Genomic DNA, 23,551 nt, shown 5'->3' with positions numbered 1-23,551 from the left:
GGGCGTACTGCCACCGCCCCCCAAATTCGCCGCAAGCCGATTTCATTTTTCCAGACTTTGTTCTTCTCCTTCTCTCTCTCTCTCTCTCTTTCTTCTCGATCTGATCTTCTGCTTGATCTCTCGACTCTGGATCCTCTAGCGTTCTCGGCTCTACCTTCTCTGAAATATCCTCCCCTGACCTTCATCCACTTCGATACTCTTCGTCCCATTCCTTTCCTCTCCTTACAAGCTTTTATCATCCCCCCCGATCAATTCCAAAACGGAGAATAGGTGGGTGCTTCCGTCCTTCACACACAACCTTCAATCCACAACATCCTTCACCTCTTCTCCCCCCCCTCATCTATACTACCCAGAACCCTGTCGAACTGCTTCTGTCTATTGAATTTAGCTCGTTGGTTTCATTCATCGCTTCTGTCATCATCTCCGAACCTCAATCCAAATCAAACTAACCCGTGATCTGACGTTACGTCGAATTTAGCTCCTTTGCTGGTCCCTCCGGATTTCATCATACCTTCATCTCTCGACCACCATAATGCCCACACCACTTCCCTCAAGTTTTGCTTCGGCCGCCGCTGGCAATGTTCAGGACCCCTCCGCTAGGAGAGGTGATGGAACTGCCGGTGGAGAATGGTACGCTGGGAAACCACCCCTCCGTCGATTTTGGCATGGATCGAGAGATCTCTAGTCATATCTGTCCTTCCTTTCCTCTTGGATCATCGTGAAAAACCCCATCGTGGTTACTGATTGCCTCCTTCTTGCCGGTCAGGTCTCGAGCTCGTATGAATGGCGCCACACAAACCTTCCGTCGCCCGTCCGTTGCTACGAACCTTTCTCACACCCGGGATACCAGCCAACCGCCGTCGGCCACCACGCCGTCGGCGGGCGTCTACACCCCCCCACACATGACCCCCAGCGCTCACCGTAACGGCGCCGCCCCCGACACCCGCTATTCCAAGGACCAGCTGCTTAGTCTGTACAAAGCCCAGCGAGAGCTGGGTGGGTTGAGTAAGAACGTCTCAGAGTACTTCGTCGCCGACTGGAACCCGCACGTCGAGTCCCCCACCGTCAACGGCGCCTGGGGCCGCCGAGAAGATCCCAAGGAAACTCTCAACGGACCCGAGGTGTGTTGGGATCATGGAGGGCAGATGGAGCCGTTGGGACTGATGGGCATGACCGGTGAAGAGAGAGAGGTGGGCTTTCTCCTTGCTCCTCCCCCACCCATCGCGACTCGTGCTAAGTGATGCAGTTGTTTTCCCTCTCGGTCAACTCGCCCCTCAAGCCGCCCCCCACCAACGCGACCAAGGAAACCCCTGGGCCGGTGGCCCCCGGAGGACGGAAATCTTCCATCTCCTACGCCCAGTCCCAGACCAACCAGGCGACCGCGTCCCCGAATGCCGCACGACCAGGGCCTCGCCGTCGGGAGACGGGGGATTCGGGTGCAAATCCCATGTCCCCCACCACCGGTGGCTCTCGCTTCACCCGCGACGAATCCAACACCGCCCCGCCACCCCCTTCGCTCCTACGTCGGAAGACCGACTTCCGCGATACCTCGTCCACGGCCCGGTGGGAGGAGAAGGAAAAGGAACACTCGGGCGGCCGCGACGGGGGCACGGACGTCGCCAGTCCGTTCGGATCGCTCAAGCGCAGCTCGACGAATCCGTTGCACGTGGCGGCGGCGGCGGCCGGTCCCACCTCGCCGTGGGGCCCGTCGGCCTCCCAGAGTGCCAACTTCTCCCCCATGGGCGCGTTCGGGGCGTTCTCGCTCGGATCCGGTGCCGCGCCATCGCCCACGACGGAGAAGAAGGCCGGATTTGGCAGTCTTCGCGGGGAATCGCGTCTGAAGGGTCTCTTCCAGAAGGAGAGCGCCGAGGACATCTCGTCCGCGGTCCGCGAGAAACCGTCGCTCAGCAGTCTCGACCGGCTGGTTGAAGGGGACGCCGGCGACAAGCGCGCCCAGTCGCCGTGGGCCGAGGCCATCAAGACGCGCGCCGGACGAAGCGAGACCAATCCCTTCCCCGAGGAGGAGCCTCGCAGCGGCAGCGCGGCGCTCGGGGGCTCCCAGGACGTCGGGGCCCCGCCCCAGAGTGCAGGGGACCCCCTGGGCTTTTCGGCCTTCGGCATGACCTCTAGCATTCCGGGCTTCCGGGAGCTGATGCAGAGCCAGGAGAATTCGCGCAACCCCACGCCCAGCCTGCCCGGCCACGAACCGACGAGTCCGACCAACACCAACCCCTACCAGAGCCCCTCGGGCGACCGGGGCGACGCGGAGGAGGTGGAGACGGACGGCTCCGACATCCAGGCCAGCCATCCCGGTCTGTCTGGCATCCGGGACCCGTCCCACGCCTTCGGCCCCATGCGCCGCGTGGGCTCGGGCGTGGACCTGCCGTCCATTGACCGCAGCCAGACCTCGAGTGCGGCGGGGAACCCCGGCTTCTCGGGCCTGGGTGGCCTCGGCGGGCTCTCCCTCGGAAACCCGTCGGGATGGCCGCCCAGCAGCGGGGCCGTGGGCACCCCCACCAAAGAGCGGTCCGCCTTTGCCGGTGGGTTTGGCGACCCCATCTTCGGGTCCATGGGTGACCTCCAGTCCCCTGGCCTGGCCACCCTGGGCGGCGGCGGTCTGTTCAGCCCCCACGCGGGCATCTCTGGCACCGGGAGCATCGGCCGTTCCAGCAAGCTCGGCTCGCTCTTCCCGTCTGCGATGCAGGAGCAGATGCAAGGCGACCACGCCAGGGCCGACCTGGGCGGTTTGGACGATCTCGGTCGGCCGACCGACTTCTCGCAGCCCGACCGATCCGCCAACCCGCCGACCACCACCTCCACCTCCCAGACCCCGGTGTCCGCCGTCGGTTCGGGCCCGGCCTCCATGCTCCCGGACGTACCCACGACCAGTCAAACCCCTGGCCAGGCCGGGTCGGTGCCCCCCGCGCAGCAGCGGACCATGGTGATGCCGGACCGCATGCGCTGGATCTACCGGGATCCGCAGGGCAACATCCAGGGTCCCTGGACGGGCCTGGAAATGCACGATTGGTTCAAGGCCGGATTTTTCAGCCCGGATCTGCAGATCAAGAAGCTGGAGGACCCCGAGTTTGAGCCGTTGGCGCAGCTGGTGCGGCGCATCGGGAACTCGCGCGAGCCGTTCCTAGTCCCTCAGATCGGAATTCCCCACGGACCCGATCCCAACCAGGCCCCCTCGTGGGGCAACACCCCGACCACCACCGGCACCGCCCAGCCCCCGTTCCCGGGCAGTTTCCCCAGCTTCGGGACGACGTTGACGGCGGAGCAACAGAACGCGTTGGAGCGCCGGAAGCAAGAGGAACAGTATCTGATGGCGCGGCAGAAGGAACACCTGGCGCAGCAACAGGCCATGATGAAGCAGATGCAGTTCCCCGGTGTGCCCCACGCCATCCACCCCCACCAGCTCCAGCACCACTCCAGTGCGCACAGCCTCCACAGCCAGCCCAGCTTCGGCAGCATCGCCTCTCCTGTCGGCTTCCAGCCCTCCCCCATCCAGGGACCCCTCCAGTCGCAGCCGCCGCAGCAGCCCCCGCAACAGCCCCCGCACGGGGTCGCTGGTTTTTTTGATGCCCCGGGTGCGGCACGGCACAACCCTTTACCCCCGGTCGGCCCTGGGATGCTCGGGAATGAGTTGGGTGGCGGCCAGGATCAACTGCCAGCCCTCTTGGACCGGCTGAACGTGAGCCGACCCGACCCGTTTGCCTTTGGCAGCCCGGCGTCCTTCGCATCGCGACAGCCCGACAGTCTGTTCCAATCCCAACAGGTCGCCAGCATGCTCCAGGATCGGGCTCGCCTGCAGCAGGAGCAGGAGCAGTATGACCGCACGCACGAGGACAACCTGTTCGACCAGCAGGCTCGCGAAGAGCGACTGCGGCAGTTCCACGCCTTGCGCGCACAGGAAGGCGACTTTGGCCTCCGCACGGTGGAGGGTCTGCCCACCCATCCGGCCACGGGGCTCTCACCGGAAGACGAAGTGGACGCCCTCACGGCGGACGATATTGACGCGTCGGCCCATCTGCAGGCGAACCAGGGGCCCGTGGGTGCTGAGCCGGCTCTCACCCTGTCGCAGCAGGTCCAGAAGGCCGCGTCGGCCCAGCGACAGCAGCAGGAAGCACAGGAGCAGGAACAACAGGAGCAGCAGCAGCAGCCGCCACAGCAGCACCAGCCGACCCAGGCCCAGCCGTCTGGCGAGTCGGCCTGGGCCACCAAGGACAGTGCCATGCCCCAGCCGTTCCCTCCCCCGCCGTCCGCGTCGCCGCTTCCCGCGCCGGCGGCCCAGCGCAACCGGCAAAACGTGGCGGAGTCCCTAGCCGCCAACTCGCGATCCCAGACCCAGACCCCGGTCGAGGCGCCCACGACCTCGATCGCGCCCTGGGCCAAGGAAGCCAATGAGCTGCCCAAGGGGCCCTCGCTGAAGGAGATCCAGGAGGCCGAGGCCCGCAGCGCCGCACAGAAGGAAGAGCTGGCCGCTGCGGCGCGTCGGGCGCAATTGCTCGCGGAGCAGGAACGTCTCAGCCAGGCCGCCGCGCAAGCTCCCGGTCTCCCCTCGACGGCGAACTGGGCCAGCGGCGGATCGCCTGCGACGCCGACGTCGGGTAGTGGCTCGGTGTGGGGTAGCGCCAAGGCGCCCACCACCTCCAGCGGCGCAGCCAAGAAGACGCTGGCGCAGATCCAGAAGGAGGAGGAGGCTCGCAAGCAACGTCTGGCAGCCGCAGCCGCAGCCACCGCCGCCGCCGCCGCGCCGACTGCCGCGGCCAGTCCTCCCAATGTGCCCTCATCGACCGGCAAGCGATACGCCGACCTGGCCAGCCGGGTGGCCGCCCCATCCCCGGTCAACATCGGCGCTGCCGCGACGCCTCCCAGCACGGGCGCGTGGACCACCGTCGGTGCGGGTGGGAAGGCCAAGGCTCCCCCTGCCGCGCCGTCCGGACCTCGCGCGGCTCCCAGCGGTCCTCCCCCCGTCGCCGCCGCGGCTTCGCCTGCGAAACCCAAGCCGGTGACTGTTGTGGCCCCTCCCAGGGTTACCCCCGTCAGCACGCCGCCGGCCAACCCCAACCGCGCCGTCGAGGAGTTCACCAAGTGGGCCAAGCTGTCTTTGGGCAAGGGCTTGAACAGTAACATTAACGGTATGTTTGTTTATTAATCTATCTATTTCACTATTCTTTGAGACAAGCTAACATTTCCCAGTGGATGACTTCGTCCAGCAGCTGATGATGCTCCCCGCGGAAGCGGAGATCATCTCGGACTCGGTGTACGCCAACTCGCAGACGCTGGATGGCCGGCGATTCGCGGAGGAGTTCATCCGCCGACACAAGCTGGCGGACAAGGGTATTGTGGACCCGGTGGCGGCCAGTGCACTTGCGGAGAAGAACGCAGGTGGATGGAGCGAGGTGGCTAAGAAGGGGTCGTCGACTGCGCACCGCGAGGAGGACAGTGCCAGTGCGAACTTCAAGGTGGTTGCTCCTCGAAAGAAGGGGAAGCGGTAGGCTTCTAGAATAAGGGGGGGTTGTAGTACATGGATTTCTAGCAGAAGAGGGGGATGGCATATGAGCGCATGTGTACGATTAGCTGAACATGAAAGGTGCATCCAGATGTATAGCAATGATCGACGTATCACGTGGGACACCATTCGTATCTTATCTTATCTTATCGTACGCCCTTTGGGTGACATTTTCTCCGCATTACTCCATCTTTACTTCATATTCTACTCATTCCACTTCTCTACACTCATCTCCTCATCTACTCCTCCATACTACTCTCTCAATACGACACCACTTTTCAAAACTACCGCAATGTCCCCCACACTCACACCCACACCCACCCCCTTCGGCGACCCCATGCGCAAACACTTCCTCATCGACCCCGCCTACAAGAACCTCAACCACGGTCAACCCCCCTCCCCCTCCCTTCCCTTCTCGAACAATACTAAAACCCAACCAGGCTCCTTCGGAACCCATCCCCGCACCCTTCAACACACCCTCCGCGAGTACCAAACGGCCGCCGAATCCCAAACCGACCCCTTCATCCGGCGCACGCAGCCCGCCCTGCTCGACGAATCCCGTCGCCAAATCGCACAATACCTCAATGTGCCCACCAGTACCTGCGTGTTCGTCAAGAACGCCACGACGGGTGTGGACACGGTCTTGCATAATCTGCCGCTCGGGGAGGGAGACGTCATCGTCTATTTTGCTACTGTCTACGGCGCCGTCGAGAAGGGGCTTGTTTCGCTTGCGGAGAGACGGCCGGGGTTGAAGCTGCGGAGGGTGGAGTATGCGTTTCCGGTGAGTCACGGGGAGTTGGTTGAAAGGTTTGAGAATGCTGTTGGTAAAGTCAGAGAAGAGGGGGGAAAGGTCCAGGCAGCTGTGTTCGATACGATCGTGTCGAATCCGGGTGTCCGATTCCCATTTGAGAGGCTGGTGGGTGTTTGTCGGAGGGAGGGGATACTGAGTATTGTGGATGGGGCGCATGGGGTGGGGATGATCCCGTTGGATTTGGGGGCGCTGAAACCGGATTTTTTCACGAGTAATTGTCATAAGTATTTCTCCTTTCCCTCTTTCTTTCTCGTTCTTGTGCAATTCCCCAGAAATTACCATCATATTTATTGATGAAAGACTGACTAATGTGAATGAAGATGGCTCTACGTCCCCCGCAGCTGCGCCGTCCTCCACGTCCCGCACCACAACCAACACCTCATCCGCACGACCCTCCCCACCTCATGGGGCTTCATCCCTGGACCAACCTCACCCACCACAGCGCCGTCCCCGGTTGAAAGCGACGGCGACGAGAAAACGCCCTTCGAGCGGCTTTTCGAATTTGTGGCTACGGCAGACGACACGCCGTACCTGTGTGTGCCTGCCGCGCTGCGCTTCCGCAGGGATGTCTGCGGCGGGGAGGATGCTATTTATGCTTATTTGGAGAGGTTAGCGCGCGAGGGGTCTGATGTTGTTGCTGCTAAGCTGGGGACGAACGTGCTTCAGGAGAGAGGGTTGAGGGGGGGAGAGCAGAGTTTGGTGCGGAGGTGTGGGATGGGGACTGTGAGGTTGCCTATTGCTGTTGCTGCCTCTGCTGGAGGAGCCGGCACTTCTACCGTAGCTGCTGCTGGTGGGAATGGGAAAGACGGGGTAAAGATTGGGGCAGATGAGGCACCCACCGTGACGAAGTGGGTGCAAGATACGCTGATAGACAAGTACGGCACGTTCGTGCCGGTGTTTGAGCACGGGGGATGGCTGTGGGTGCGGTTGAGTGCGCAGGTTTATCTGGAGAGGGAGGATTTCGAGTGGTTGGGGGATGTACTTGGGGAGGTGTGTTTGGATTTGAGGGGGAAGTATAGGGCCAAACTGTGATTTATATACTTCTGTATAGATGGTGTAGTGGGGATACTACTGGTATTAAATAATATAGACAATTTATCAGACTAAACAAGGACATCACGATCTACCAGTCGTGTATTGCAAGAATACCATGGCTACAAATATCAGGACGCCATTACCCTCCAAAGTAGTCTACATCCAACACGCTATACAACATCCATCCAACCTCCAACAACTACGACCTCCGATAAACACACCCCCCACCAAACCACGTCTCCTCCACAACAGCATCAAGTAACCCCCCCTCTCCCAACTCCATATCCAGCACCACAAAATCCGCCCTCATCCCCACCCCCAGCCTCCCCACCACGCCCTCCGCAAAACACGAATACGCCGACCCAGCAGTCGCAGCCCCCACAGCCTGCATCAACCCCAACGCGAAGCCCTTATTCACCACCTCACGAGAATCCGGCTCCCTCGCCGACCGCCTCGTCACAGCCGTATACACATTCCTAAGCGGCCAGTGCGGCGCAGTCGGCGAATCCGTCCCAATAGCCAACGTCGCCCCCTCATCCACAAACTCGCGGTACGCAAACGCTCGCCGACACCTCTCCTCGCCGAGCAGTTTCGGCCACGCGCGGAGGATAGCCGGGTCGGCATGGACGGGCTGAACAGACGCCGTGATGCCCAGTCTGGCGAGCCGCGCAGCATCCCCCGGCCGCGTAAGCTCCAGATGCTCGATGCGGTGCCGGCGATCGCGAGACCCTGCCCCGTCGACGACGGTCGAGCACGACTCCAGCGCATCCAGCGCCATCTGCACTGCCGCGTCCCCGATAGCATGCAACGCACACTGTAGCCCCGCACCGTCAGCGCGGTGCACCACTTTGCGCAGAATATCGGGCTTCCAGAGCATATCGCCCGTGGTATCGGCGTCGGTCGCAGCGTACGGCTCCATCAGCGCAGCGGTACACGCATCCACAACACCATCGCAGATGAGCTTTATCCCCGCGATGCGGAAATCAGGCGAGGTCTCGCGATTGAACTCCTCATGTAGCGCGATCGCGTGATCAACCTGCGCGAACACCTCCCCCTCACTATCTTTAGGCGCGATGATCCAGTGCGCGGCGAGTCGGATAGGCACTGGCTCCCTCGCGCGCAGCAACTTCATCGTATCCCAGAGGTTCTCGTCCGTCGCCATCTCGATCATACCCGTGTACCCCGCAGCGTTATACGCACTCACCGCGTCGCGGATGAACGCCAGTTTCTCATCAGGGGAGGCGACTTTGGCGACGTGCGGCCAGACAATATTAACGGCCGCCGTCTCGCTAATCAACCCCGTCGCTGTGCCGGTGACCGGATCGCGATGGATGACGCCGCCGGCGGGGTCAGGGGGGCTGGTCGCTGCATCTAGAAGGCCTAGTTCGCGCAGCGCGGGCGTGTTGCACCATGCTGAGTGGAGGTCTTTGGAGTCGATGAAGATGGGGCGGGGGTCGAGGTCGTCGAGCATGCTTGCCAGGGCGGCGCCGTCGGTCATGGAGTGCATCCAGCCGCGGCAGAAGAGGCGGGATGCGTTGGGGCGGGCGCGGGCGGCGGATTGGATGGTGGAGCGGATGGAGGCGAGGGAGGTGCAGGCGCCGAGGTCGATTTTGGAGAGTGAGGCGCCGAAGAGGAGGAGGTGCATGTGTCTACATTCTTGTTTTTAGCCTATGGGTGGGTTGGCTTATTGGGTGGGTTGTTTGGCGTTCATGAGGGGCAGGGAAATCCGGGGAGTATGGAGGGATACCCGTCTATGAAGCCTGGGAGAATCTTCTTTCCCTCCAGGTCGACGACCTTGTAGCCTTCGAGCGATATCGGCTCGTCATTCCCGACGTAGACGATGCGGTCGTCTTCGATGATCATGCAGGTGCAGAGCGCGTCTGACTCTGTCGAGCCGGGGACGATCGTGCCGTTTCTAAAGAGGGTTTTCATGCTGAACTTGAGTGGAAGTATAGTACAGACATACAGATGGAGAGAGAGAGAGAGAGAGAGAGAAGTGAGAGAAGAGAAGAGGGGAAAAGAAAAGGGGAACAAGTGGGCCTCCAGGCTGATCGATAAGATCCACCGGGATGGACCCATCCCAGCATCATATCATGATCGTGATCATGATCATATCAAAGGTGCAGAAACATTCGCTATGTCGTTATTCAATACAGATCCTATCGTCGCGTCGTATGTCCAATCTATCCTCCCATCCACCCCTGGTCAATTTCCGCCAAAGTGACTCCGCACCCATCCTGATATGCCTCCCTGTCCTTCGCCCCGACTCGCCCGTCGTGTGTCCGTCTGCCCTGACTGTGGTCCGCTGTGGGCGGATTCCGCCATGCTCGTCCGGCGCGAGGCCGGCTCAGGACTGTCACCGACTACGACCGGGTTCTGTCTCGTTCCTTGGCGTCTGGGATGTTAGTATCTCATCTGATGTAGGACCATTTAAGGTAGAGAAAAACATACGGAATGTCAATCGGTCGTCGACAGTGCGGACACGTGTTGTGCTGGTTCAACCACATCTCAATGCAAGTGTAGTGGAACCAATGGGTGCAGGGCAGCACCGTCACCTCGGTGCCGATGTCCACCGCGTCCATGCAAATAGAACACTCAGCCTTGCCCTCGTGCCCCAGCATTTCCTTATCGACCGGCTTCTTCGGCAGCGACGAAATAGCGTTCTGCGAAGCAGGCGGCGGCGCCGTCCCGCCCGCATTCTGCTCGACCAGTTGCGAGATGACCCGGTCGAGCTCTTCCTGCGAGTACACCGCGTCGCCGTGGCGGTCGAAGTTCAGCAGCGTCGACAGCAGCGCGAGCGGGTGCGTGCCCGTCGTAAAATGCGCTCCGCCCGCTGCGGCGCCGGCCATGCCCGTTTGCCGATTCCCCAGGTTGTCCTGTAACTGTTCCAAGATACTGAGATGGTCAGTCAGCTAGTCCGCGGCGAGAACAGAGGACCGTAGACTTACTCGCCCAACGTGCGGAGAGGCGTGACCTGAGGCTGCGGCCCGTCTGTATCCCGGGGTCGCAAGCCCGGTCCCCCGGCATACGATCCATGCGTGTCATCATCGTGATGTGTGTCGAAGTCGTGCCCGTGCCGGAACATGCCCCCCGCCACCCACGGCGGCGGCGCGGTACCAGCTTCCGGTGCGGACCCCGGTCCCGACCGCGGGTGGTTCTGCTGCTGATACGTATCCGCCAGGCCGTGAAAGATGCGATCTAATCCCCACATGACCGGCATCAACGGGTCGGGCTGTGCCTGTCGGGAGCGCTGCCCCCCCGACCGTTGCGGACCGAAGCCACCGTTGAAGGTGGTGCTGGTGAAGGTGAAACGGCCATCTGGGGACCGATAGTTGTGCGTGCGTAATCCATCCCCGGGTCCCCATTCATCCGGATCGTCGTCTTGGTGAGCCCAGGGATTGTGGTCGGCCCATGGATTGGTATTGGCACGGCGGGGTGGCGGTCGTGGCTCCTCGGGGAAGGCTTCGGGGGGGTCTGGCACTTCTGCTTCTGGATCGGGAGGGATTTCAACCTTTGTCAATTAGTAGAGGACTCGAGAGAAAAGGAAAAGAAAAGATAATCAAGTACAATCTCCGTAAAGTCGGACTGGCAGTGCGGGCACTCCAGGCCATGCTCATCCCGCAGCCACACCCCGCCACATGCGTGACAGAACACTCGATCCCGCGCGTCCGCCATCTGTCTGTTCTTGTGGATGGAAAAGTGTAAGGGTTCGAATGAAGAAGAGTTAGAATTTCGCTCCAGCTGCAACCAAATCCCAGAAGGAGGGAGGGGGGAATAAATAACAGGTGTTGAGTGGTGAAGTATAACTAAACTAGTCGATCAAGATCCCGAGGTGGTGGGCTGTCATTCATGGCGTCGAAGGACCATACACGCTGTACCATGTACGTACTTGCGTGGGTGGGGTTAAAAATGCATCGTGGCAAGCAACTAGATAGGATGAGGAGGAGAGAAGAAGTCAACCTGAGTGAGTTGTCGGCGAATTAACGAAGATGAAGAGTGATGCAAAAGAGAAGCGGGCAAGGAACCGCTGACACGTTTCGGTCCGAATCCGGTCGATGTCATGTCCCGTGTGGCGCAGTTCTCTCTTCTTCTTCTTCTTCTTCTTCATTCAAATGGATGACAATGAATAGATTATGTATCTTCTTCCACGCAGATAACCTAGTGACCACCCCTCAAACAATGACTCAGGTCACAAATGAAACGCCCACACATGCTAAAAGACCCGAATGAATGGAGAGCATAGACCACAGCCAGATAAAAACACAACACACAAAGAAAGAGAAAGAAAGACAGAATACAAAGACATCAATATGTACACAGTGATCCAAGACAGATGGTTCACCGTCTCTTCGCCCCCCGGACCACCAGTCCACCGACCACCCCGGCGGCCAGAGCCAGTCCGCCCACGATGGCAATCCCCAGCAGACCTTCCTTGGACACCTTGTCATCGATCAGCGACCCCAGACTGGCCGCCTGCAGGTTCTGGGGCTCCTTGTCCAGCAAGAGGTCATTGTATCGCCGTGCTTCGCCGTAGTTGCCTAGCTTGTAGTTGCCTAGCGCCAGGTAGTAGAGACATTCGCGTCGTCGCTCGGGGGAGGCACGGAAGATCTCGGAGAGGAGGCGCACGCCTTCCTGTTGATCCGGTCGGGCGTTGGATTTGATGAGACCCTGAAGACATTGATGAGCGGGATGAACCCAGTGCAAAGGATTGAATGTGGGGGAAGCGGGGGGGTCGAAATGATCATGACGGAGGACATACCCAGGCGAGGTTAAACTTGGTCTGCACCCCGACGTAGTCGCCTTCCTTCTCATACTGCGACCGCAGAACCTGAAGCTCCGCGGGCTTCAACGGGCTGTAACATGTTAGGATCCGAACAGGAAGGGTCAAGAGAAGGTTCAACGGACCTTTCGGCATCGGCAGCGTCTAGCAGGAGTCAGCTCTGGATAATGGATCAACGGGAGAAGTTGATAACATACATGGGAGATTCGACATGGCTATGATAATATCGAGATCGAGGTCGAGAAGAAGCGAATCCACTGGATTAGATGAATAGCCAACAATACTGGGTATATATTCCTTGCAACGGAGAAGATGAGCATAACAAGATAAACAATCATTTCTTTCGTCACCTGCTGTGGCGGTGCACAAACCGGGCGGTGGCGGTGGCGGTGACGGGTGGCAGTTGCTCCCCCAACCATCATAACATCTGCTTCCTGCTCTGAATATCACCAGATCACAACAGTCATTGACACGATATCAACCGTCAAGATGTTGCTCGACGAGAACCCGGCTACGGTATGTCTATACTACTCCGTAAAGATTGATCATGTTATTAACAGCCACTCAGCTTATCCACCACACCATCGGAAACTTCAACATCCACCCCGACAAACAAGCCGTCACCCGCATCAATGACTCCCTCTCCACCCTGCAGCAGTCGCGCGACCTGCGCATGCGCGAGGCCGAGTCCGCCATGCGTAAACTCTCCCGCAATCTGCACTCCCGCCTGACGCAGCACGAGGAGGCCGTGTCGGCCCACGACTCGGGCAAACATGCCGCGGAGATGGTCGAGCTGGACACGAAGAAGTTCCGCATCGCCAAGGCGGCCACGGAGCTGGAGATTGAGAGCGAGCGGCTGGAGAGTGAGCTTGAGGTGCTGAAAGAACGACTGGCGGATCTGGAAGCGCAGGGTCTGGAGGGAGATGAGATGACCCGGCGGGAGAGGGAGATGGATGATTCGACGATGTGGGTTTTTTTCCTCTTCTTCCTTCCCCCCTTAATGGGCGGATATGCTGATTATGACAGTCTTCGTCTGAAAATTTTCCGCTCGCTCGGAATCGATATCGAGCCCGATGAGGCTGGCAACTTCAATCGTGCGGTCATCCGGAACAGTCGCAAAGGAGACGTGCATGTGGTCAATATCGATTCGAAGTTCTCGCGCTTCTTCTACGCCAATTATTTCTGGTCGACGATGCAGGGATAATTTCGTCTAGGGAGACATGGTGTTGATGGTATAGGCGTTAGGTTACGATGCGACGATTGCGGTCCTTGATATACCCAAATTTTGTTACAATTGTTAGACAGATAATCATACATGGTATCATAAACACACATCCGATAAATGTAAACACGCCCATCACCCCGAAGCAGCCACTCTCTCCTCCCCCTCCAACGCCCTCCTCTCCCGCAAGGTTTGCACCACCCGCGCGCGCTCTTCCTCCGACAGCGCACTGCACCGCTTCCCCGTCCCCAGCAGCAGCGGCTTCTCCTCTGGAAAAAGTCTTTCCACCACCTCCAACAACTCCCACTTCTCCGCATCACCCATCTCCCCTCCCCCATCCATCCACATCCCCATCCACCGCTCCTCCGCGCTGGCCATCTCCCCCTCCACAGCATCCATCCCCGCCAACTCCTCCCCATCCCACGTCAACCCAACAGCCGCACCACCCTCCTTCTTCTCCCCACCAAGAGAAGAAGAATCATACCGAACCTCAACGCCCAACGCCCCCAACCCCAACTCCTCCACCCTCCCATTCCACAGCGCCTGCCTCAGCACCCCATCCCGCCCAACAAGCATCCACACAAGCGGAAACGCACTCCTCGCAAGCGCCTCCCGCACACCCCGCGTCGCCTCCCGCGGACTAACCAAAACACCGACCTCATCGCCAGTGCGCCACCCAGCCGGCGCACTCGCAAACGTCCCCTCCAGCTCGCGCACGAGGTTCGGGCCCAGTTTCGTCTTCAGCGCCTTGCACTGCACGATTGTACGCACGGGGTGTTCGCGGCCAGGCACGTGCCATGTGCCGAGGAGGTCGATGCCGGCGTCGGCGCGGCCGCCGGTGCGGTGGAGGGTGAAGTTGGAGGCGCGGAGGGTTTGCTGCACGGTGTATTCGTAGTGGGTGCCGATGTAGGTTGTGCTGTGCGGGGCGAGGGCGGTTCGGGTGGTGTAGGTGAGGAAGCTTGAGAGGTTGGTGTGGGCGTTTGGGGTGGGGGTGGGTGGTGTGGGAAGTTTGAAGAGGCGTTGGGTGAAGGTGTGGATTGTTTTTGGTCGCGAGGTAGGGGAGATGTGGTGGATGGGGGAGGATAGGGAGAATGGGGAGAGGAGGGGGCGGAGATGTCGGTGTATTCGCATGTTTGATGTTGGTCAAGAATGTTGGTAGGTAGATGAGTTTGTATAGAGAAAAGGTTGAAGTTGAAGTGAGCGGATGTTGTATGTTCGGAGATTAGGCCGACCGCTCACTGTCTTATCGCCGGCCGCGCTCTCTCTCTCTCTCTTTTTCTCCGCATCGCATCCTCATCCTCCTCCTCCATCTTCCATCCACCTCAACACAACTTGCGCTCTCCCCCCCACACACCTCCAATTCACCAACAGCCACCATGGCCGACATACTCACCCAACTCCAAACATGCCTAGACCAAGTACGTCCCAAACAACCCACCCCAATAACATACCGTTCCACAATCCCAACCAACTAACGACCTGCCCACCCAGCTCGCAACCCAATTCTACGCAACCCTAGGCTACCTAACAACCTACCACGACAACACGCCCGCAACCCCACCCGCCAACGAACCCACCTCTGCGCCCGCCCTCGCCAAAATGCCCCGAAACTCAACCGCCCCGCCAGCCCCCGCCTCCGCCCCAGCAGCAGCCGTAACAGCAAACGCCGCCACCCAAGGCTCCCCCCCGCCCCAGCCCCAACAACCCTCCTCCACCACCACCAATCCCGACGGCACGGTAACGGATCCCACCCTGCCCCCCGAGCCCGACTCCCCGCGGACGTTCGCCGCTCGCCAGCGCGAACTCGCCCGCGACCTCGTGATTAAGGAGCAGCAGATTGAGTATTTGATTTCTGTGCTGCCGGGGATTGATTCGAGTGAGGCGGAGCAGGAGGGGAGGATTCGGGAGCTGGAGGGGGAGTTGCGGGGTGTTGAGAGGGAGAGGGAGGAGAGGGTTGCGGAGTTGAGGATGTTGAGGGGGAAGTTGGAGGGGGTGTTGGGGGCGGTGCAGGTGGGGATTTACGGGGAGAGGGCGTAGCTTTTTGGTTTTTGTTTTGATTTTGGGGGTTTTGATGGATTGTTTTGATTTATGGTGGAGAGGTTGGTTGGTTTGCGTGGAGTTAGGTTTGGGTTGATTTGGGTTTGAGCACATCATTCAAATATTTTGAAAAGTACACCCAGCTAGGCGCATAATAACGAGTTCGCTACAATAAAAGAAAAGCACAGTGTAATATCAAGTTGAGATCAGACCGAAACCGTCTTGTATATGGACTTGCGTCCTCATGTATCATCATATACCCATAGCTTATAGCCAATGAATATCCGCCGTCAAAGTAAACCAGTGTATAGATCGCGTGAAGGATAGAACCAGACCAGATCAGAGAGATTACTAAAATAAAATAAGAAGAAAGAACAGAAAAATAGAATAAGGAAGGGAGAAAACGCCAATAATGACTGGGTATCAGAATCCGTGTCGTCCGTCATGCCACACAAGCCGTGCCATGCTCTGAAAAAAAAAAAAAAGAATCAATAGACGATAATGCAAAGCATAAAACAAGGGGCAACAAAAGAAGAAAAAAAGAAAACATAAAAAATTTTGAAACAAGAAGAAAGAGGATCATTTGAATAACCCCCGATATTCCCGCATCCGCTGCTCCTGCACCTCCTTCTTATCGAGCTTCCCCCGACCCATACTCAAATCCGCCAACTGCTGCTTCTTGCGCGCCAGATCGTAGATCTTCTCCTCGATGCTGTCCTTCATGATGAACTGGACGCTGGTGACCTCGCGCGTCTGGCCGAGCCGGTGAATGCGGTCGACGGCCTGCGCCACAGCGGCTGGGTTGTACTGCGGTTCCATGATGTAGACGTGCGATGCGGCCGTGAGGTTCAGGCCGACGCCGCCGGCGCCGATTGTGGCGAGGAGGATCGTGATATTGTCGTTGCTGTGGAATTCGCGGAGGGCTTTGTTGCGCGCGGCGAGGGTCATCGTTCCGTCGAGGCGGGTGAATCCGGTCATGTCGTTGTCTTTTAGGGCTAGCTCGATGAGGTCGAGGTGTGAGGTCCATGAGGAGAAGACGACGCTTTTGATGGGGGGTTCGTTGGAGTCGAGGTTCTTGCTTTCCTCGGCGGTCGCTTGGAGGTGCGAGAGGAGCGCTTTTGTTTTCGTGTGTGGGCCTTCGTATTCGCCGAGGGTTTTGCCTTGTCGGCGGCTTTGTTTGGCTTGGGCTTCGTTGACCTCGTAGTCCTCTAGGCCGGCGAGGGTGATTGTTGAGTAGGAGGCTGGAATCCAGCCGTCGCAGACTTGGCACTTGATGTCGTATTGCGAGGAGTTGGCTTGCGCGTCGAACGCTTGCTTCCAGCCCGAGAAGCAGTCCGGGCAGAGGACGTCGAAACAAGGCAGGACGATGGCCATTGGGGCTTTCCTGTCCGTCGAGCCGTTGTCGCTGCCGGGCTCTTCCAGGCGCGTCTGGCACATTGCGCAGAGATCCGCCGAGGATTCCTGCATCAGCGTGAATATCTCGTACGCTTTCTTGTCGCTCACTCCGCGGGTGTCGTTCCCCCCGCCCTCTTCGAGGTCGATCGCGTCGTGGACGCTCAGTCCTTTGATCCGTTCCCGGTCTTCATGGTCTAGCAGCTCCTTGCCGTGGGCGCTGATCTGTCGCAGGATCATCATCGCCTTAAGGATATGATGGTACATCCGACCCTTCATTTTGGTTTTGTCCTCGCCTGCGATGACCCTCATCATCACGTTAGATTCCTTGCGGAAGAATTCGTGTAGCTGCTTCTCGGACTCGGAGAAGGGCAGGGTGATGATCTTGTCATTCCGCGCGGGGATGTCGATCTTGTCTTTGACCCGGCGTAGAGTGAAGGAGTCGACCAACACCCGCAGGCTCGCCAGGACAGTGGCATCCCCCGTTTTGAACCGGCTGAGGATGTGCATGCCGAATCGCGCGCGGTCATCGTAGGGGAAGAGCCCCAGGAACTTGGTGACGGAGAACAGATCGTCGAGGCGATTTTGGATGGGCGTTCCGGTCACCGACCACTTGCGTTGCGACTTCAGCTTGAAGATGGCTTGCGTCTGCGCGGCGCTTTGCTCCCGAATGGTATGGGCTTCGTCCAACACGATCCGGAACATGTTCATCTTGGTCAATGGGCTCATGCCGCGCTTCGACCCTCGCCCGGAAAGTTCGCTGAGCACGATACTGTACGTTGTAATGACCAAGTCGTACTGGGAGAGCTCTTCAACATCGGTCGTTCTCGACGAGCCGTGAAAAACATAGTACGATACCGCATTCTCCCGCAAGTGCTCCTTGATCTGGAATACCCAGTTGTTGACCGCGCTCAGCGGCACTACCAAGAGGGTGGTCTTCGTATTTCGTATCCCGGGCAGGCTGCGTACCAAGTCCTGGGGCGGAATCATCTTCGCCCACTCCGCTCCTTCGGACAACGACGAAACCACAAGAGACAGTATACTGAGAGTTTTCCCGAGACCCATCATATCCGCTAGCAAGCCTCCGAGAGCTTGGGGCGGTTCCTCATCAGTCACGGTGCCGCTGATGATCTCACGGTAGCGCCTGGCGCCGTTGGAACGGAATTCCATCCTCCACAGTGAATTATTGTCCTTCTCATCACGTCCAAACTTCCGAGGCTTCTCCTTTTCCGTCATGAACCAGAGAGCCTGCTTCTGATGGCGAAGCAGAGGCGTCGACAAGAGGTTGGACGGCTCCATCTCGGGCAGGTTCTCTGCACTTTGCAGCTGGTCGAACATTTTCATCACGGCGTCGTTTACTTCCTCCGCTGTGCGAACCTCACAATTGACTCCCGTTCGGCCCCTTGCCGCAGCCGCAGGCATAAATGCCGTATTTGCACGCCGTCTTTCCGCATGAGGGTTGAACAGCATGACTCCCTTCTCCCAGGAAAACGGAGTTCCCAGCCATACGTTCTGGTGACCGAGATGCTTGCCGATGAGCTCTGCGTCCTTGCGTAGGCCGTAAAGATTGATAGACGCTCGGTATAGTGCGGAACACGGCGCCCACGGCCGTTCATTTGGGAGCTTCTTCCGCATATCTAGCCGGGCCGTGATCTCTACCTTCACCGCAGGGGAATCGATAATTGGAACAATGGCCGCTGCCGTCTTGGCGTCAACGGCACCGAATATCTTGCCGTGCGGGTCAGAGACGTCAATTCGATTATTCCCCTGGTTCGGCGTTCTATGCACCCCGAGTTTCATGGACGGCCAGTCATGCGCCGACTCCCCAAGTATACCGTGGGCCCCGGGTTTAGGTACCAATTGCGCTTGGACCATCGCGTTCTCCAACTTGCCGTAGCACACCCTTTGGAGACTGAGATTGTTGGACCCTGTGACCTGTATATCGTCGTCGGTATTGGCTGCGGCCGACTCTGCAGATTGTCGTGATCAGTATACCCCTCAATTGGCCGCGCATCGAATGTGTTCCATACCTAGAGTCAAGTCCACAACATTAGGTGAAGGTATCGGTGAGTCCGACTTCGATTGATCTTCCTTCATCCATTTCCCCAAGTCCGTGTTGCCACTCGTGGAAAACTCTCTGTTCGTTTGCGCTGGTGTCTCTCCCAAGTCCTTCTCCGTCTTCAACTTTTTGTACACTGGGTGCACACGCCGCTCAACACCGTACATATTCTCGATGAGGCTCCCATGACGCGCTTCAATATCCCCGTCGACCTGACTGGAACCACGCTTTGCATCACTGCCATCCTCCAGATCATTACTACTAGCAAACTGCACATCCACAACAGGCATTGCTGGAGCCGTTCGCGGGGGCGATACTATCCGACTATTCCGACTACTCGAGCGACTCGACGGCGAGCGGATCTGCGATTTCGGGCTAGGTCTGCGAGAGGAGCGTCGCTTTGGGGGGCTGAGTAGACGATGCGCCGCGGAAGCCGTACCTGGCGGGGCAACGGTCGGGGTGGTAGATGCGCCGGTGTGGGGTGGTTCAGGGTCCTGCTGTTCTGGGACTTGTAAAAATGAGCGTTCTGAGTCTGAGCAGATAGGGTCTTCGGGAGGGGAAGGGCAGCGCATCCACGACGGGGAGGTAAAGAAGCTAGACTCGTTGTAACTTCCCCAACTGATGGCTGCGCTGCGGTCTGGATCTGGTGATGCGGGAGAGAGGTCTTGCTCGTTACCGTTCTTCTGGGCTCGTTTCCTGTAGGCTCGTGGGTCCAAGAGCATGGCCGCGTTGGATGCCATGATTCATTCGATGTATATGCACGTAGCCGAGACGAGACCTGCAACTCGAACGGCGTTTGCACGTGAAGGGTCACAACCGATGGTAGAAAGTGCACGGAGGATCCGGGGGCATAGGAGGCGTCTTGAAGATGTAGAGCGAAAGAAGAAAGGAGTCTCCAAGACCTGGCAGATGTGATTTATCGTGGTCTCCGCTAATAGAAAGCACAGCCGAGCTGGAACTGAGGGCTCGCGGGTGGGAAAGGTGAGTTGAGCGAGGGATCCGTCACTTCACGCCACTCTCATCGCGCGGGTCGCGACAGACGGTGACGACCTCGAGAAAGAAAGACAGAAATCAGTGATGGACTGGTGAGGCGTCGCCAATGATACCTTGGAAGGAATCCGCCTCAGAAGTGAGAGAGAGGGGGCACTGATGAAAGAGCGAGTGAGGGAGTTGGGAGGAGTGAGAGTATGCAGCGGATTCCGAACTGCCAAGAAGCCGATAAGATAAGCCAGCCCTTGCGATCGCTTATCAAACCACTCGTCACTTCGACCTCACAGCTGTATAGGGTTTCGAGGCTTGATATACAGCATTTATATCGGCTACTGCACAGTGTGTTGTTGTTTATGATAGGCACTGGTGCTTGAGAGATACCTTTCTATGCTGGTTCATCCTGCTCTAGTACTGCCCATTGAGATACCGTAAGAGCCCAGAAGATATCTTACTCTGTTCATCAAGAACGATTACCAGTCCCTCAGGGTCAAATATGGTAATTAGTAGAAACAGGCACATAAAGTCTATATATACAACATGGTGGCTTTTCCCAACAAGATCGCACCCATCAAAGGACTCCCGATGCCAGTTGTCGTAACGCACGCTAAGATTAAATGACGGTGACAGATAAGAACAGGGTGATGGAGAAGAAATAGAAGAAGAAAAGTGGGAAAGAACAAGGGGGAAGAAAGTAGGGGGAAAAAGAAGAAAAGTAGAAAAGGCTCTTCAGAATCAAAGAGCGCATGGCTCAGCACCAGGTGAAAACGGGGTTTTTACTCTTCACCGCTTCTAATCGCTCAACGATAACCTTGCGCTGATTCCCTTCCATCCCCTCCGCGGCGGCATAGCCCAGGTCCCCTTCGAGGTCGTCGCTGCTCCAGATCAGGTTGGATCGCCCCCGTAAACTGGACACCGAACTGTGTTTCTGGTGCTTGTTGTTGGATCGCGGAGGCAGGGAAGGCCAGTCCCGTTGACCCGCGCCATCGATACTCTCCCGACTGAACCGGTAGTCATTCAAGGTGACCGGGCTGCCGTTCTGGGGCGCAGTCACGCTCGAGTCTCGGGGGCGATTGAGCTCAAATCGATTTGGGTTGGGCAAATCGCTGGGAGAGGAGGTACCAAGGCCAAGGAGATCGCTCTCGGGCTCTTGCCCCATGGACTTGGCGGCGCCAATGTCCATCTCCTCGTCGTCGGGTTCATGTCTATCATGTGTGTCGTAACGTTCGTAACTCCTCACCTTGCGCCTCTGCGCGTCCGTCGACGGCCCACGGAGGGGAATGGCGACGGGGACGTCCACCAGATCGTCCCAGACACACACGCGGGGGCGCCGCGTGAGCTCAAGCGGGCCGTGGTCCTGGTGCTTCAAAGTCTCGACAACGTTCCACGCCTGACCCTTCATGACTGCGATCTGCCGCGCGAACATGCTCTCCTTGAAGTCGTCGTCCTGCGAGAAGACACGCCGGAGCGCCATTTGAGTCCCGCTCCACCACGCCGTCGAAGTCAGAAGCGGCAAAAAGTGGTCGCGCGTGTTTTGGGAGAAGGGCTGTCCGATCAGGGAGACGGGCAGGAAGAGCCATCCAAAGGGGAAACTCCGCCACTACGCAGTCGAATTAGCGTCCAGTCCGCAACCTCGCGCAGAGCTATCTTGGCGAGGGGGTACTTACAGCATCAGGGTGTTTCCACGGCCACGACAGACTGTTGTCGATGGCACCGATTTGAATGGAGGCTTGGGGCTCCGAAGAGTTCAACGGCGTTCCCGTGCGGCTAATGGCCACCATTTCGTGTCGTCGGTACGGATGAGAGCCCGAGGCAGTGCGCTCCTTGTTGACCGAGACCGGTCGAGGCGGGACCAGATGCTCATCATCGTCCTCAGCTGGGACTCCGTTAGGTTTGGGGGGCTCGGCGACGATGGATACCTCTTCCGTCTTCCAGTCGATCTTGACCATCCAGTTATCCAGACCGCGGTCGGTGTTTCGCATGATATAATCCAGAATCACGAGTTTCTCCAGCGCTTCCCGGAACGATTGCTTCAAGCCCTCCGTCCAGTAGAACCGCTGCTCCCGGCTTTCCTCTCCGGGAGACGGGATCTGCGTAGTCTCAAAGTCTTCCTCATCTTCGTCATCGGACACGGCCCCGGATGGCCGGCACGCCTCGTTCCAAGGCCGCTTCTTGCGTTTGGGGGCATCCTCCGTACGGAATCCCGTGTTGTTCTGATCGGGCCACGGGTGGTCGCGCAGAAACAGATTCGCATCCTTGTAGCCCTTGAGGAAGACTTGAAAGCTACCCGCCTTGGAGGGCAGTGGCTTCTTGCCCATCCAGGCCTTTCTCCGATCCCAAAAGTCGTAGTAGAACGACTTGGACGACAGCCAGACGACATCGGTAAAGGGAACGAGGTTGGTATTGAGGCGAGAGTCCAAGACGTAGGCGGCGGCCTCGGAGACATACGATAGATTCGGAATCAGGCACGCGCGGCCGAAACAGCAGGGGAAGAGGTTGCGATGGATCCATTTGGTCCATTTCGGGTTGCGGGACGCGTAGGGTTCCTCATCCTTGGGTTTGAAGACCCCGACCACTCTGCCTTCGGTGTTGCGCGCAAAATAACTGCCGGAACTTCCCTGGGAGATCATGCGAGGCTGCACGCCCAGCTCAATGGCGAGGCGCACGCTTTCCACGACCTCCTCAAACTCGTCGCGCGCTCGGCGCGCCGCCCCCTCGACCTCGTCCGACTCAAGGGTCTCGGCGGAGATGGGCCGCACACCGTCGGGGGCCTGGAAGACGGAGTGGTGAATCTCCAGTTTCTCCTCCTCCGTTGTCTTCCCCTTCACACGGTTGATCTTGAACTTGGAGGCGATCTCCTCGGCCCAGCGCTCGAGTCGCGCATTGATGGCCTTGATATCCACGCCCGAATTCCGCCGCCCCCGCCGGTATTGCCCACTGTGCCTCCGGCGATAATCCGGGGCGGACGCCTGCATCTGGGCTCGGGAGGAGATCGGGGCATATTGGGCGGGTTGGGATATCGTGCTCGGTGTTTGATTCACATCGTCGTCGTCTTCTGAATAGTCGTACACATCCTGGGTTCGATCTTCCTCCTCCTGAGCGAGGCGGGCGTATCCCGACGTTGCGGGTCGATTCTTCGGCATGATGGTCGGGTGGAGGTATCACTTATGCGCTGGGGAGGCGTGGGAGGCAAGACACCATCTGAAGGTTAGACAGTACCAAACGAGCGAACCACTGTCGAACGAACGAGTGAAGAGAATGGAAGAAAGGGGGGGGTGGTAGCGGGTTAGGATTGGGAGGAATTGAAGGAAGTAAAGAAAGGAAAGAAAAAGGGAAATAATAAGACAGAAGAAGGAAAGCAATACAACTCAAGGCATTACTCCGTTATTGAACGATGGTGAGAAAAGAAGGCGAAAGAAAGGGTCAAAAATGGGTTGAACTAAGGCGAATGCAAGTTGCGTCCACGATTTGGTGGATGACGACCGCGGACAAAGTCCTGTCTGTCCTTAGGCCAACACATTAATTAACTGGGGGTCCCGGGTTTATTTTGATCACGTACCATACCATACCTGGCTGTTTTCTGCCAAAGTCCGGTCGATGTCCCCATCAGCCACATGGGGATTACCGTATGATACCGCATTGTCGCACCGCCACATAATTTACCGTGTAGCTCCACTGGAGCTTAAAAAAGCCCCTGAATGATTGGCAAAGGG

The 23,551-nt window shown here is 58.4% G+C and overlaps 9 protein-coding genes across 9 annotated transcripts; 3 read left to right on the top strand and 6 right to left on the bottom strand.

Moving 5' to 3' along the window:
• Window positions 1-779: 779 nt before the first annotated feature.
• BDW47DRAFT_123683 (GYF domain-containing protein) lies at window positions 780-5,501 on the top strand (the record flags this gene model as incomplete). Its single annotated transcript, XM_024816099.1, has 3 exons — window positions 780-1,190; window positions 1,247-5,141; window positions 5,203-5,501. 3 exons carry the CDS (start codon window positions 780-782, stop codon window positions 5,499-5,501), a joined length of 4,605 nt encoding a protein of 1,534 aa, XP_024674180.1.
• A 249-nt stretch (window positions 5,502-5,750) lies between these two features.
• BDW47DRAFT_101509 (uncharacterized protein) lies at window positions 5,751-6,548 on the bottom strand (the record flags this gene model as incomplete). Its single annotated transcript, XM_024811669.1, has 1 exon — window positions 5,751-6,548. One exon carries the CDS (start codon window positions 6,546-6,548, stop codon window positions 5,751-5,753), a length of 798 nt encoding a protein of 265 aa, XP_024674179.1.
• Window positions 6,549-7,267: 719 nt separating this feature from the next.
• Window positions 7,268-9,293, bottom strand: BDW47DRAFT_115993 (amidohydrolase; the record flags this gene model as incomplete). Its single annotated transcript, XM_024814867.1, has 3 exons — window positions 7,268-7,397; window positions 7,625-9,010; window positions 9,109-9,293. 3 exons carry the CDS (start codon window positions 9,291-9,293, stop codon window positions 7,268-7,270), a joined length of 1,701 nt encoding a protein of 566 aa, XP_024674178.1.
• A 285-nt stretch (window positions 9,294-9,578) lies between these two features.
• Window positions 9,579-11,347, bottom strand: BDW47DRAFT_92743 (putative RING finger domain protein). The gene is made up of 4 exons (XM_024820234.1): window positions 10,929-11,347; window positions 10,310-10,872; window positions 9,813-10,256; window positions 9,579-9,748 (listed from the first exon to the last, which is right to left on the bottom strand). Exons 1-4 carry the CDS (start codon window positions 11,034-11,036, stop codon window positions 9,718-9,720), a joined length of 1,146 nt encoding a protein of 381 aa, XP_024674177.1. The 5' UTR covers window positions 11,037-11,347; the 3' UTR covers window positions 9,579-9,717.
• On the bottom strand, window positions 11,340-12,439 carry BDW47DRAFT_101503 (mitochondrial fission 1 protein). The gene is made up of 4 exons (XM_024811668.1): window positions 12,339-12,439; window positions 12,267-12,285; window positions 12,121-12,214; window positions 11,340-12,029 (listed from the first exon to the last, which is right to left on the bottom strand). The coding sequence occupies exons 1-4, from the start codon at window positions 12,352-12,354 to the stop codon at window positions 11,700-11,702; spliced, it is 459 nt and encodes a 152-aa protein (XP_024674176.1). The 5' UTR covers window positions 12,355-12,439; the 3' UTR covers window positions 11,340-11,699.
• Window positions 12,440-12,627: 188 nt separating this feature from the next.
• BDW47DRAFT_92729 (kinetochore Spc24 family protein) lies at window positions 12,628-13,421 on the top strand (the record flags this gene model as incomplete). The annotated part of the gene is made up of 3 exons (XM_024820233.1): window positions 12,628-12,657; window positions 12,710-13,107; window positions 13,168-13,421. The coding sequence occupies 3 exons, from the start codon at window positions 12,631-12,633 to the stop codon at window positions 13,343-13,345; spliced, it is 603 nt and encodes a 200-aa protein (XP_024674175.1). The 3' UTR covers window positions 13,346-13,421.
• A 77-nt stretch (window positions 13,422-13,498) lies between these two features.
• BDW47DRAFT_115991 (uncharacterized protein) lies at window positions 13,499-14,494 on the bottom strand (the record flags this gene model as incomplete). The annotated part of the gene is made up of 2 exons (XM_024814866.1): window positions 13,499-13,819; window positions 13,889-14,494. 2 exons carry the CDS (start codon window positions 14,492-14,494, stop codon window positions 13,499-13,501), a joined length of 927 nt encoding a protein of 308 aa, XP_024674174.1.
• Window positions 14,495-14,733: 239 nt separating this feature from the next.
• Window positions 14,734-15,400, top strand: BDW47DRAFT_135045 (med21 domain-containing protein; the record flags this gene model as incomplete). Its single annotated transcript, XM_024818233.1, has 2 exons — window positions 14,734-14,781; window positions 14,855-15,400. Exons 1-2 carry the CDS (start codon window positions 14,740-14,742, stop codon window positions 15,398-15,400), a joined length of 588 nt encoding a protein of 195 aa, XP_024674173.1. The 5' UTR covers window positions 14,734-14,739.
• Window positions 15,401-15,979: 579 nt separating this feature from the next.
• On the bottom strand, window positions 15,980-22,981 carry BDW47DRAFT_115989 (SNF2 family N-terminal domain-containing protein; the record flags this gene model as incomplete). Its single annotated transcript, XM_024814865.1, has 7 exons — window positions 15,980-17,728; window positions 17,762-18,118; window positions 18,152-18,418; window positions 18,482-18,762; window positions 18,823-19,547; window positions 20,597-21,438; window positions 21,506-22,981. The coding sequence occupies 7 exons, from the start codon at window positions 22,979-22,981 to the stop codon at window positions 15,980-15,982; spliced, it is 5,697 nt and encodes a 1,898-aa protein (XP_024674172.1).
• Window positions 22,982-23,551: the final 570 nt, after the last annotated feature.

The sequence above is a fragment of the Aspergillus candidus genome, assembly GCF_002847045.1.
Source record: "Aspergillus candidus strain CBS 102.13 unplaced genomic scaffold BDW47scaffold_9, whole genome shotgun sequence".
Classification (NCBI taxonomy): domain Eukaryota; kingdom Fungi; phylum Ascomycota; class Eurotiomycetes; order Eurotiales; family Aspergillaceae; genus Aspergillus; species Aspergillus candidus.
The sequence above is the reverse complement of the archived record's forward strand: the minus strand, read 5'-3'. Positions and strand labels throughout refer to the sequence as shown.